This window comes from Cannabis sativa, chromosome 8, assembly GCF_029168945.1.
Source record: "Cannabis sativa cultivar Pink pepper isolate KNU-18-1 chromosome 8, ASM2916894v1, whole genome shotgun sequence".
Taxonomy (NCBI): domain Eukaryota; kingdom Viridiplantae; phylum Streptophyta; class Magnoliopsida; order Rosales; family Cannabaceae; genus Cannabis; species Cannabis sativa.
In genome coordinates, this window is record NC_083608.1 from 45,379,248 (window position 1) to 45,392,562 (window position 13,315).

The 13,315-nt window shown below is 32.8% G+C and overlaps 2 protein-coding genes, 1 long non-coding RNA gene and 1 other non-coding gene across 5 annotated transcripts; 1 reads left to right on the forward strand and 3 right to left on the reverse strand.

The window, feature by feature from the left end:
- Positions 1 to 628: 628 nt before the first annotated feature.
- Positions 629 to 701, reverse strand: TRNAK-UUU (transfer RNA lysine (anticodon UUU)). The gene has a single exon. It is a non-coding gene; the product is annotated as a tRNA-Lys (tRNA).
- A 2,080-nt stretch (positions 702 to 2,781) lies between these two features.
- Positions 2,782 to 3,248, reverse strand: LOC133029972 (uncharacterized). The gene is made up of 2 exons (XR_009683902.1): positions 2,936 to 3,248; positions 2,782 to 2,905 (listed from the first exon to the last, which is right to left on the reverse strand). It is a non-coding gene; the product is annotated as an uncharacterized LOC133029972 (long non-coding RNA).
- A 1,756-nt stretch (positions 3,249 to 5,004) lies between these two features.
- Positions 5,005 to 11,232, forward strand: LOC115700602 (histone-lysine N-methyltransferase, H3 lysine-9 specific SUVH4). Of its 2 annotated transcripts, none has more exons than XM_030628204.2 (16): positions 5,005 to 5,747; positions 5,858 to 5,923; positions 6,412 to 6,474; positions 6,602 to 6,679; positions 6,804 to 6,858; positions 7,067 to 7,176; positions 7,313 to 7,489; positions 8,253 to 8,351; positions 8,700 to 8,798; positions 9,022 to 9,071; positions 9,164 to 9,252; positions 9,663 to 9,822; positions 9,906 to 10,011; positions 10,105 to 10,287; positions 10,426 to 10,656; positions 10,904 to 11,232. In XM_030628204.2, exons 1-16 carry the CDS (start codon positions 5,211 to 5,213, stop codon positions 11,015 to 11,017), a joined length of 2,217 nt encoding a protein of 738 aa, XP_030484064.2. In that variant the 5' UTR covers positions 5,005 to 5,210; the 3' UTR covers positions 11,018 to 11,232. The 2 variants fall into 2 exon arrangements, with proteins under 2 accessions (XP_030484064.2, XP_030484065.2); XM_030628205.2 differs by having other exon boundaries at positions 5,074 to 5,747; positions 6,415 to 6,474.
- Positions 11,223 to 13,001, reverse strand: LOC115700603 (midasin). The gene is made up of 2 exons (XM_030628206.2): positions 12,462 to 13,001; positions 11,223 to 12,374 (listed from the first exon to the last, which is right to left on the reverse strand). The coding sequence occupies exons 1-2, from the start codon at positions 12,858 to 12,860 to the stop codon at positions 11,547 to 11,549; spliced, it is 1,227 nt and encodes a 408-aa protein (XP_030484066.2). The 5' UTR covers positions 12,861 to 13,001; the 3' UTR covers positions 11,223 to 11,546.
- Between the last annotated feature and the right edge of the window lie 314 nt (positions 13,002 to 13,315).

The following is a 13,315-nucleotide window of genomic DNA, read 5'->3' on the forward strand; positions in this document are numbered from 1 at the left end:
GGTGGTCCGATAGTGCCCCGATGATGTGGTTCGATAGTAGTCCGATGGTGGCCTGATGCCTTCATGTTGGTAAGTGAGTAAAGGTTGTAGACAAAGGTTCGATAGTGGTCCGATGGTGGTATGATGCCTTCCTAACGAGCTTAATGAATGGAGCTTAACATCTATAAATGTAGAATATGGTTCGATGGTGGTGTGATAGTGGTCCAATAGTGGCTTGATGCTATTTTTTTATGTACAAAAATATAAAAATAAAAAAAAAATGGGTAGCATCAGGCCACCATTAGATCCCTATTGATATAAATGAGAATGAGAAGTATGGATGGTGAAGTTAGAAGAGAATAGAAGGGAGAATGGGAGTATTAATATAAAGTGTGCCTACTTTTTTAATTTTGGTAAGTTTGTGTTTAAAAATTTAACATACACCAATATTTATTAAACTGTAACTGGAATTAAAATAAATAATAAGAGAAATGAATTAGTTTAAAATAGAAAATTTTTACATAACTATAACAATATGTAATTATTTTCTATTTATAGATTTTGTAAGAGTATAAATTGTATGAGAATAAATTCAAATTTTCTTTAAGAAAATATAAAATAATGTGAATATTAAAAGACAAGAGCAGGACGCCGTCTGTGGGAATCGAACCCACGACCACATGGTTAAAAGCCATGCGCTCTACCAGCTGAGCTAAGACGGCTTGCTTGTTCATTAATTTCTGTAATAATTTATATAACTTGATTATTATCTCTTGGAAACCAAAGAAATTTATAAAAAAATATCTTATAATTAAAGGATAATTGCATTTTTCTAAATGGATTAAATACTATGGTGAATTTGGTAATACTTTTTTTAATAAATTTTTTGTTTTTGAAATTAAAAAAATAAAAATATTTTTCAAAATCATGTTCTATAAAACTGGTTTTACTTTTTAATATTTTAATTAAAAATCTATTTTTTTTTTTGTAAAAAAAAAACACTTTCAATTTTTTTTTAAACAGTTTTTTTTAATCAATATTTTGGACTTCGACCCCAACTTAGACTTAAGAAATCAAACTAGGAACCGACCCAGACTTGGACCCACCCTCAATCCCAACCGGCTTTGGACCCGACTTAAATAAAATTTACAAAACACACTTTTTATTTTTATTTTTAAAATTAAAAAATAAAAGTGGTTATAGAATGCATTTTTGTTTTTCAAAAATAAAAATTTTACTTTTATTTTTGTAATCAAAAAATTTAAAGACCAAAGTATTACCAAACGCTACTTATATGTTACGTTTCTGTTGCAACTTTTATTTTCGGTTTCATTCAATCTTATTAAATCTGACTAAATTAACATGTGTCAATTGATTAATTGTCCACTTTCAATAAAAAAAATTATTAAATAATTTCAAAACTGAAAAAACTAACAATTAATGATTTAATTATAAAAAGTAAATAAATAAATAAAAATATTATTCTTTTTCTCAATATTTTAACTTCTATTATTATTTATTTTAAAGATTATTTAATAATTTTTTAAACGTAAAAATGAGTTAGACCACTTATATATTAACAGGTGGCATTTTATTTAATCAAATCAACACTTAATAAATCCCTACTATAATTATTTTAATAGTTAAGCCATTTAATTATAATATTTACAATGAAACTTTATTTATTTTTACAAAAATTAGACTTCTTTTTACACAAATTAAAATTCTCTTCTTATATAATTAATATTTATATAATTAATTATTTTTAAATGATATTAAATCATTTTTTTATAACTAGAAGAACTAAGTATGAGTTTTTCTATTCGAGTTTGAGGTTGTTTCGTTTTCCGAGGGAGCTTGACTTTGCTTTTGGACTCTGGTTTGGTTTTTTTGAGTAAATGACTTTTTATAGAAAAAGATGGAGGAGTTTACTCATTTTTTTTTTAAAATACATTCAGCCTATTTCATTTTTTTACTTTTTAAATATTTAAATAAAAAAACTAAATAATTAAGTGTAATAATTTTAAATTAAAGTTATAAGTATAATAAAATTTTAATTATAAAATTATATGTGTATAATTTTTAAATTATAAAGAGTTTTGCTATAAAAATTTTAATAATTTAAGGGCGAAAAAAATTGCTAAAAGATCCTTATTTCATAATAAATTACGAAAAGTTAATTAATAGTTATAATTAATTTAATTTTAAAATATAATTAATATTCATTAAAGTTTTATAAGGAAATAAATTATTAGGTGACTATTAGTCTATAAGTTCTTTATTATTTATTTTTATTTAATTCCAAAATAATCACCTATTCAAAAAAAAAGAAAACTCCAAAATAATCACAACAATTCAATAGTAATTTAATAGCTAAAAAAAGATAAGGGAAATTTGATTTTCTATACTTAGAAAATCAAAATTTTTTTTCCCTAAACCAAAAATTTAAAACCTAAAAAAACTATTCCTTTTTTTTCAAAACCCCAAAAATACCCCCCTCACAATATTCTCTCTCTCTGCATCATCTCTCTCTCCCTCTATCTCACCCCAACCGCCCACCCTCACCCGAACCACCCTCACCCACCCACGTCAACCCCAACGCCGATCACCACCCTCACCCCCGTCGACCACGACCCCAACCCCTCCGACCCCAACCCCAACCCGAAAGAGCAACCCCAGGTCTACGAAACTTTTTTTTTTTTTTTTTTCCGTGCGATTTGAGAGAGGGAAGAAGACGGAGGTTCTGATGGTCGGACCTTGGGGGTCCGATGGGTCCGACCATCGGACCCATCGGACCCCAAGGTCCGACCGTCTTTTAATTTTTTTTTTTTTTTTTTTTTTTTTGCGATTTTGGAGAGAGAGGAAGAAAGAGGTCCGATGGTCGGACCTTCGGGTCCGATGGGTCCGACCATCGGACCCATCGGACCTTCGGGTCCGATGGGTTCGACCATCGGACCCGAAGGTCCGACCGGCTTTTAATTTTTTTTTTTTTTCCCGCGATTTGAGAGAGAGGGAAGAGAGAGGTCCGATGGTCGGACCTTGGGGTCCGATGGGTCCGATTGGTCGGACCCCATCGGACCCCATGGTCCGACCATCGGACCTGGGGTGTGGGATTCTTGGGACCGGCTAGATAGAGAGAGAAAGAGAGATAGTTTTAGTTTGGGGGTATTTTTGGGGTTTTGAAAAAAAAAGGTATAGTTTTTTTAGGGTTTAAATTATTGGTTTAGAAATCAAATTTTTTGATTTTCTAAGTATAGAAAATCAAATTTCCCAAAAGATAATCATGATGGTTACATATTTAATGTAACCATTTAAACCTCCTCCTTATTATATTATATATAAAGGGATGATAAAAAGAAATAAGTCTTTTAATATAGGAAGCCTTGTGTAATGGCCATAACTGCCATATGCTTGGGCCGACCCTCTAGTCAATGGGAAGATGCAAAATTTGAGGGCGTGCCTTGTTAGACCAAAATGTCAGGGTTTTTACTTAGGGCTTTCTCGAAGATAAATGTTAGAAGGCTTGGTTCTATGGGGGGCGAAATGCTTGACTTCAAGTAGCGTAACAATAACTGGAAATTCCTAGATATAAATTGCGAGATTGAACCCTTTTGTATACTAGAGTCTCCATCTTTACTCACTCACAAATTCTTAGGAAATTTAATATATATTTTTTTTATCTTCTCTACTCTATCCTACCAAACAATCTTAAATTTTGCTTCTATCAATAATCTTAGAGCATCTACAATCGAGAAATATAATTGGAAAGCAAAATTTAATAAAATAAAAAGAACTCCGACTCTGACTATAATAAAAAGGACTTCGATTATGCTGTGTGTTTTTTTTTTTTTTTTTTTTTGCATTTTGCTTCTATCGATAATCTATCCTTTTTATTTTTTTATATTTTCTTAAAATGTAATGTACTGCTATGTTTTAGGACATTTTGCTAATACTTAACTCCAATGTAAAAATATGTACCAAATTTAACACAAAAGATAACATGAGCCAAATTTTAACTCATAATAAATACCACATTTTTTAATTATCTCATTGTTACTTATTAATAATTTTTTTTTATATTTATAAGATATTAAAATAATATAAATAAAATTAATTATTTTAAATATTTTCAATAAATATTAATAATAGTATTTTAAATATTAATGATGTATTAATATGAATTAAAGTACAAATAAAAAAATTAGACGAATATAACTTTATGATATATTTTAGGTCAAATTTAATTCAATTTAAATGTGAAATTCTAGAAAATATATATAATTAGAAAAAAGGCATATCATTATATTTTAATATACTGAGGTGTCAAATCAAGAGTGATTAATAATTTTTTATATTAATTATTAAATTAAAATATATAAAAATCTAAAATTTAACTCTACTAATAATAGTACAAAATGATCATTTTTCACATAAGAATTTGGTTTGGTGTAAGAATGTAATGGAATAAAATATGTATTGACTAAAATAACCTTATTGCTTCTATTATAAAATATTAAAAAAAAAATATAGACCGACTCTTTTTATTATATTTTTACTAAAATAATATTTTATTTTTTTTGTAATGGAGTGTAATTGTAATGAGGATTATATTGGTTTTGGTATGTAATCATCATTACAATATTCAATGTAATAAGCATTACATTGTAATAGATTACAAAAGTTAAAAAAAAAAAGAAAATAATATAAATGAACATTTTCATTACCATTACAATGAACCAAACATCATCTTAATTACAATAACTTTTTTTGCTTAAATGTTTTTTTTCTTAACATTTTTAGTTACAATAATTACTACTTGCTGAAAGTAAAAAAAAATCCCACACGGGACGAAAATGCAAAAAAAAAATAAGTAAATAAAATAAAAAGGACTCCGGCTCTGGGACTAAATATAAAACACAACATAATCGAGGATGAAACTATAAAAGAAATAAGTAAAATTATAGTGACCAAACAATGCAATAAATAAAAATTAGTAGCAGAAGAATTTCCCAAATTTTCCATAGGAAATGAAGGAAGGCGGGAACCCAAAATAAATAATAAAAACAAAAAATTAAAATTAAATTAAATTAAATAAAATGCTCAAATTCTATTCGATGTCCGTACAGTTTTCACCTCTCCCCATACAAATATTTATAGAGAGAGAAAGAGGGGAGAGAGAATCCCTTCGGTTTCTCAGTTTTTCCCCTAAAATTCAGTAAGGGTTTTTGGAAATGGTAGAGAAATCTCTCAAATGCAAGGGTTCGATTCAGACTCCGATTCCTAATGCCGCTTCTTCCGATTCCTCTTCTCTCAAAATCACTAAATGTGAAGCTCCGATGATGATGAATACTACTACAACTACAACTACTACAACAACTACTAGTACTACTGTTGTTGTTGTTAAGGAAGAGGAACCGCCTTCTACTATTAAGAGACACAGTGCTCGGATTAAGCTTAAACAGATAGCTGAGAAGGAAGTTCTTGTTCGTAAAAGGGTCGAGTTGCTTGATCATAGTCCGGAAGTTAATGGAGCTTCTAAGAAGAAAAGAAGAAGGGTTTCTCCTTCTTCTTCACCTTCTCTTTCTTTGCCTTCTGATAATGTTGCTGTAGTTTCTACGCCCAAATCTGTGGCTGAAAAAAATACCTTTAACTTGAGTGAGAGTGTTGTTGTTGTTCCGACTCCGGTTAATTTGGAGGGAAAGAGTGACCATGCGAAAGTTAGGGAAACTCTCAGGCTGTTCAACTCACATTATTTGCATTTGGTTCAGGTTAACCTACCACCATTGTGTTGTTGTTGAGTTTTTGTGAAAGTAGTTTTGTTTTGCTTTGTTAGGTTAGGCTTGGTTCTTACTACTGGTTTTTTTCCCCTGTTTTATAGGAGGAGGAGACGCGATGTGCAAGAGTTGTTGAAGATAAGAAAAAATCTAAAGGTTCTAAATCGAAGGTAAACTTCTGTTCTGTTGTAATGGGTCCTTAAAGGAAATGGTTTCTGCTTTGTTTTTTTTTTTTTTGGGTTCATGCAAGTTTAGTAGAATGCTCTTATATTTATTTTTGAGATTTAATCGCACCAAACACAACATTTGCATAATTATCAAAACCCTATTATGGGTTTCATTAAGTTTTGTAGAATGCACTTATATTCATTTTTGATGATTGAATCACATCTGCATTTATTTAATTATCAGAGTCCTATTACGAGGTTCATTAAGTTTAGTAGGATGGTCGTATATTTATTTTTGATGATTTAATCACACAAAACACAGCATTAACCCTATTAGGAAAATTCTGTCTCTTATACTTATTATTAGTATTCAAAATATTACAGAAAAAAGTTGTGGTAGAGGATATACCATTGTCTTCTTGAGTTTGTGTGAATAGTTTTGTTTTGCTTGGTTAGGTTCTTACTATATTTTTTTTTTCTGTTTTGCAAAGAAGGAGAAGCAATGTGCAAGAGTTGTTGAAAATAAGAAAAAATCTAAAGCTTCTAAATCAAAGGTAACTTCTGTTCTGTTGTAATAGGTCTTTAAAGGAACGGTTTCTGCTTTTTTTTTTTTGGTGTTCATGTAAGTTTAGTTGAAACTGTAGAATGCTCTTATAATTATTAGTATTCAACATATTACAGAAAAAAGTTGTAGTAGAAGTAGAAGTAGAAGATACGAAGATCAAAGCTAAGCGACCTGATTTGAAGGCAATATCCAAGGCAAGTGTCTGATGGGCTATTTTCTATTTTCAAAGTGTTTTATCAGTTTTGTTTTGTTCATAGATTTTATTTAGTCTTATGTTTTTGTCACCCATTGGACTTATGAAGTATTTCTTTTAAGCAGATGATAGAGACTAAAACGGTTTTGTTTCCTGATAAAAGAATAGGCAATATTCCAGGTTTGTGGCTTTCATTTTAAATGTTTTCAAGAGTATGATATTATTAATGTGGTCTGGTTGAAAGGAAGAATGATAAGTTTTTATCATGTCCAATTCTCTTTTGAGCTTATTGTCTATCGGTGATGAGATTTATACATTAGTAACCTTACACTTTTGAAAACTTATGATTATGATACTCTTTGAATGCTGAAAAAACTATTGATGGCAGGTATTGATGTTGGACATCAGTTCTATTCTCGAGCTGAAATGGTTGTTGTTGGTTTCCATAGCCACTGGTTAAATGGAATTGACTATATGGGGCAGGCGTACAGTAAAGGGGTAATGAATCTTTCCCCTCCCTCTTTTGTTAAGGGATCTGAGATATAATACATATAGGGAATGTACATAAATCATTTATGTGGTTATTATAAAAAGGAAAATTTACTCTATTTTTCCTTTATTGGTGAAATTGTAGGAGTACAGCACTTATACATTCCCAATTGCTGTGGCTATTGTTCTATCTGGCATGTATGAGGATGACTTAGACAATGCCGATGATGTCATATATACTGGCCAAGGCGGGCATAATTTGACGGGTGATAAACGTCAAATTAAAGATCAGGTTCTTGAGCGTGGAAATCTGGCACTCAAGGTGTGTGCTTGAAAAGTTTTTGGTTTCCTATCTTTGGCAATTTTTTTTCTCTTTGATACTGACTTATTGACATGGTAGTCATTGATCTAGCCGACCTATCTGTTTGGCATTCCGTGCTTGTGTTGGGAGTTAATCATGTCAGACACCCGAACTTGTATAACTTTTTAGTGCAATTTATTCGATAATACATAAATGCAAATTACTCTCTCAACTACTTTGTAGAGAAAAGTGATTTGTTTGTCTGCTGTTCTTGTTTATGTAGTTTTTAACTTTTTTGCAGAAGAAGAAACATCAGAAAATTGTAGTTTTTTTTCTCCTCAAGTACATGATACAATATGACTATACCAACACATTTTGAATTCATATACGGTATATTTTGTATTGAGCATGGTTCCAGTTATGCGATCCACAGTAAGTATGGCCCTGTAGCTGTTGGTGGTTGCAATTGTGAATAAACTGTAAATAAATGTTGATAATACATGTTGAGACATGCTTACTTAAGAGGGGTAAGTCAAATAGTCTGATGTTTTGCTCCCACAAGGTCTGGGGTTTGAGTCCTTCTTGAGTACCATTGTAATTGCTGTAATATCTCAACATTTAATATTGTAGATGGTTAGGTGAGGTTTCTTTCTAGATAATGTGTGATGATGCATGCTTAATTTTTTTTGCTGTGTTTGATTTGCTTATTAATATAGAAATGTGTGAATGGATGTTGTAAATAGTATTGATTTCAAGGATCTTATGTATTCTGCTTCCAATGCAGAATTGTGTTGATCAAGGTGTACCTGTCAGAGTTGTTCGTGGCCATGAATCTAGGAGCAGCTATTGTGGAAAAGTGTACACATATGATGGGTTATATAAGGTAATTACCTTAAGCACAAGGTCTATTATATACTTTTGGTATTTTAGGCTCTGTTGGCTGAGCTTCTACTTCATGCTTTTAGCTTCTCAGAAGCTCTATCTGAGAAAGCTACTAAAATTGGCTTCTGCTAAAAGAGCTTTTTAGAGCTAAAAGCTGAAACTCATTGGTTACCTAGCCAGCAACAAAAGTGCTTTTGGAGCTTTAGAAGCCTAAAAATAGCTTTTAAAAGCCTAGTCAACCAAGGCTTGGGTCAATGTAATTATTTTTGTTTTGGTTGTTTGTTTGTCTATTTGATCTTGTAAATATGATCCTATTGTTGGTCAAGTACATTTGCCTTTTCGTCTACAGGTCGTTCAGTATTGGGCAGAGAAGGGTATATCTGGATTCACTGTTTTCAAGTTTCGCCTAAAGCGGCTTGAAGGGCAACCATTGTTGACCACTAAGCAGGTTTATATACAATCATATTTTTCTGTTTGGAATTCTGTCTTATCAACTTAAAATGTGCCATGATTTTTCTTTTCAAGTGTGAATGATCTGCCTTGCAAATCATATCATATTTTGTGGAATGTGTTCTTGTTTCACAATCCATTTTTAGATTACAACATGCATTGGTGGGCCAGTGAGTAGTTCTTTCTGAGACTTTTCAGTTGATAATGTTTACTTATTTCAGGTTCAATTTAGCTTTGGGCGTGTTCCGCAGTCACTTGCAGAAATACAAGGGTGTGTTATAAATAACATTGAATATTTCAAGGAATGACAAACCTTTCATAGTGTTCTGTTGTAATAATCTCTATACTTTTTTGTTGTCTCAGGTTGGTGTGCGAAGACATCACTGGTGGCCAAGAGACTATCCCCATTCCAGCTACAAATTTAGTTGATGAACCACCTGTTGCACCGACAGGCAAGTTTAACTATTAAACTAGTAGGTGGTGGAACATGAAAATATGTATTGTTTGCTTACCATAATCTTTATTAAAAGGTTAATAATCAACATATATTTCTGCTGTAGTGACAGTTTTTTTTTTTGAACAATGAACAAAATTTCATTGAGAAAGAAATTTGCGTTGAGTACATCATAAAGAAGAGATCGAAAATTCTTCATCAAAATTAGCTCACCATCCACCCTAAGTGCGTGCGCAACTAATTCATGCATAGCCATAATGGTCAAATGATTTGCTTTAGTGTCAGTTTTTGGTTCTTGAGTTTACTCATCATTTTCTTTCCAACTCGGTTACACTTTTCAAAATTATCAATTATTTCAATGCATAAGTGCAAGTTCCTTTGTTGAGTATGGATTTTTATAACTTTCAGATTACAAATACTTGAAATCTATTCAACCAGCAAACAATGTCAAGCTTCCTTCAAGTGCTGGAGGATGCGATTGTGTAGGAAGATGTGTGGATCCAAAGACTTGTGCATGTGCTAGGCTTAATGGCTCGGACTTCCCATATGTGCATCGTGATGGCGGCAGGTAGGGATTATATATGAACTGTTTGGTTTATCCTGCTTTCTGTTTCTCTTACCTTCAAATTTTAACTTTTCTATGTTTACCAGACTAATTGAAGCCAAAGATGTGGTCTACGAATGTGGCCCTGGATGTGGTTGTGGACCTGAATGTGTCAACCGAACTTCTCAGAAAGGACTCAAGTATCGATTTGAGGTATTTATTCATACTGCTAATTGCTTAACTGTCATCGAAGATATTTTGATTGCCCAAGGTGCTAATGTCTAAGCATTCCCGGTTTGTTTGCAGGTTTTCCGCACACCAAAGAAAGGTTGGGCTGTCAGATCGTGGGATTTCATACCTTCTGGCGCACCGATTTGTGAATATACTGGAATACTTAGGAGGACAGAAGATGTAGATAGTGTGTCTGGTAATGATTATATATTTGACATAGACTGCTTGCAAACAATGAAGGGTCTCGGTGGAAGAGAGGTATGTCTTCTGCATCGCTAGTGCTTTCTCAATAATGTGTTCACTAATTTACTCATTTTCTTTCAAAATCCTTACGGATTGTAATTGACAACTTTAAATTCAGACAAATTTTCGGTTTTTTGTTTAATCTTAAACCAGCGGCGGTCACGAGATGCATCTGAGTCTGAGATCACTTCATCAGAGAAACATGAAGTATCTGAAAGTACCCCAGAGTTTTGTATCGATGCTGGTTTCAGTGGTAACATTGCTAGATTTATTAATCATAGTTGCGGACCCAATCTGTTTGTTCAATGTGTTTTGCACGCCCACCATGACATGAAACTTGCTCGGGTAATGTTGTTTGCAGCAGACAACATACCACCTTTGCAGGTAAACTCACTTCAATCCAATGCTATCTCTATTTTATGTTTTGGTTGGAATATAAATATATTTTCAACCAACCATTCTGGTGAAATAACTGTTTGAGAAATACTTAAAGGACACCACTGTGTCTAACACTACATTATTAGTGATCCTACAAGGAAATGCCATTTCATGATTTTTTTTCACTTAAGTCATGCCATTCCCAATCCTCTTTTTTGATTACCTGAAAACTGTACTGGATTAAATTTGACAGGAGCTCACCTATGATTATGGCTATGCCCTAGATAGTGTGCTCGGCCCCGATGGAAAGGTGAAACAGGTGCCCTGTTACTGTGGTGCGGCAGACTGTAAAAAACGGTTATATTAAGCTATAGCTGACTTGTAAGTTTGTTGCGAACAAACATTTTTTGTTCTGGTCTGCAGCTGCTGCTGCTGCACCAACCTTAATTACCAACAATTGAACCTTTTTGTATTTATTCTCTTTTTGGGATGATTACACTAAAAAGGTCTCACATGTCCAAACTATAATATATAATGAAAATGATTATTAACATGAATGAAGAGAAATTATATTTTCAAGAATTTGTTTCACTTGGATTTTTTATGCATTTGACAACAATTGATACAGTCGAACCTTAAGAAATTGAGTAGATTATAAAATAACAATCTAAATATACACATAATGTATCTTAGGGTCCTATGATATATTTCCCAAAGCAGTTTCATCATCTAGTTAAATTTGTTAAAATAAACATCAAATCTTTCATTCAATACAAACTCCAATCCAATCTTTCTTTGCAGCACAAGAAAGGGTGGTGTTGGTGATAAGTTATTAGTCAGTTTTTCTAACATCAAAGGTAAAACTACAAATGCTGAACTGAACCGAACCTATCAAATCAATCATCTGAATCTGACCTTGCCTTCATCCGATACTGGCGACTGGGTTTTGGAGAATTGTTGCTCTTCTTCCTATCTTCCATAGATTCATCAGGTTCATCTTCTTCCATAGCACAAACATCACTTTCTTCGAATTCTACAGCTGCAATTGGCCGAACAGCGGCCATAGAAGAAACATCCTTACCAATCCCAACTTGTTGTACTAACTCTGTACAGCTATCTACCATTGCATTAGTGTCCCCACTTTTCTTTCTTGGTATGAAAGTAACAGATCCAAAGCTTTCGAAAGCTGCTTTCTCGTCAAGATCATCGCTACCACTACTCGATTTCTTCTTCACCAGATTAAAAAAATCCATATAAGCTTGCTTGTTAGATTCTTCATCATTCAAATTGCTCGAAGAATCATCAAATGTATAATGCGTGTATTTAGAAGGATTCCTCAGAAAATCAGGAACACCAAAACCAAAATCTTCACCTTGAACAGTGTCAGTATCACCACCATTACCATTACCATTGTCTTTACATTCAGGATCAAACCTTACACGCTTATGTGACTTGGAATCCACTTGGTTTTCTTTCCTCTTCAGAATCGATTTAGGGTTTGAAACATTAGATTCAGTGTCCACTTGGTTGATGTTCTTGGCTGCTTCAGCATCTTCCTTGATCCTTAACTTAGCTGCCAAGTGATTCGCCCGAGGATCTTTCGGTACTTGTTTAATCGAAGTCGGAAGCACATTGCCGGAATCTATGTCAATCCCGTAATCATCGATATCTTCTGGCTTTTCATCACCACCGACCGCCACTTTATCATACTCGTCTTCTTCCTCCTTCATCATCATAATCATTAACAAAAATTTCAATTTCAGAAACAACAACAATAACAATAAAAAATAAAGATGAATAATTTTTACTACCTCGTAATCGAGAGTACAATCCAAACCGATACCAGATTTAACCTCCCATTCCTCGTCGTTGTAATCGTCCGGCTTCGTTGAGTTAATAATACTCAACGATTTGTCTTCAACTTCTTCTTCTTCGTCGTCGAGGTCTTCGAGGTCATTCTCCAGTTCGGTTCTGTGATCATGGTTGGGTATGGAGTTGGATACAGGTTCAGGATGCTCGGGAGTGTCCTTATCGCGATTCCATTCCCTTCTGACTATTTCTTCATCAGTTAAACACCATAGCGAGTTGAGAGTCGAGGAAGGCGTCGTAGCTGAAAAAGCGGTGGAGGAAGAAGAGGAGGAGGAGGAGGAGGTGTTGAGAGAGCCGAATATTTTGTTGACTCTGAGTTTGAAGGAGTCTTCTTCTTCCATGGGAATAGGGGATTGAGAAATAGAACAGAAATTAATTTTAGGGTTTGTGGGGAAGATGGATTGAGATTGGTTTGGAAGATGGGTCGGTCAGGTCATGGCGGGTACGTTTTTGTACCTTCCTACTTTCTTTTTCTTCTTTGAAACTCGGGTCGGGTCGGGACCCTTTGCATTGTATAATCCGGTTTTTTTTTTTTTTTTTTTTTTTTTTTTTAAGTTTTGGGCTAGAAAATAAACCCAATAATGAGCCCATTTTTGTATGGGATAATTTTATAAATACACAAAAATAATAAAAAAAATTATAAAAATACGGTTGTACGAAATTGTGAATATTTTTACCGCTGTTAAGATTTTATTTACAAAAAATATGATTTTTTTTCATGTATTTTTATGTTGAAATCAAGTCCAAATTCAACACTCTTTAGTATTAACAGGGTGACGTGATATTGAAATATGAC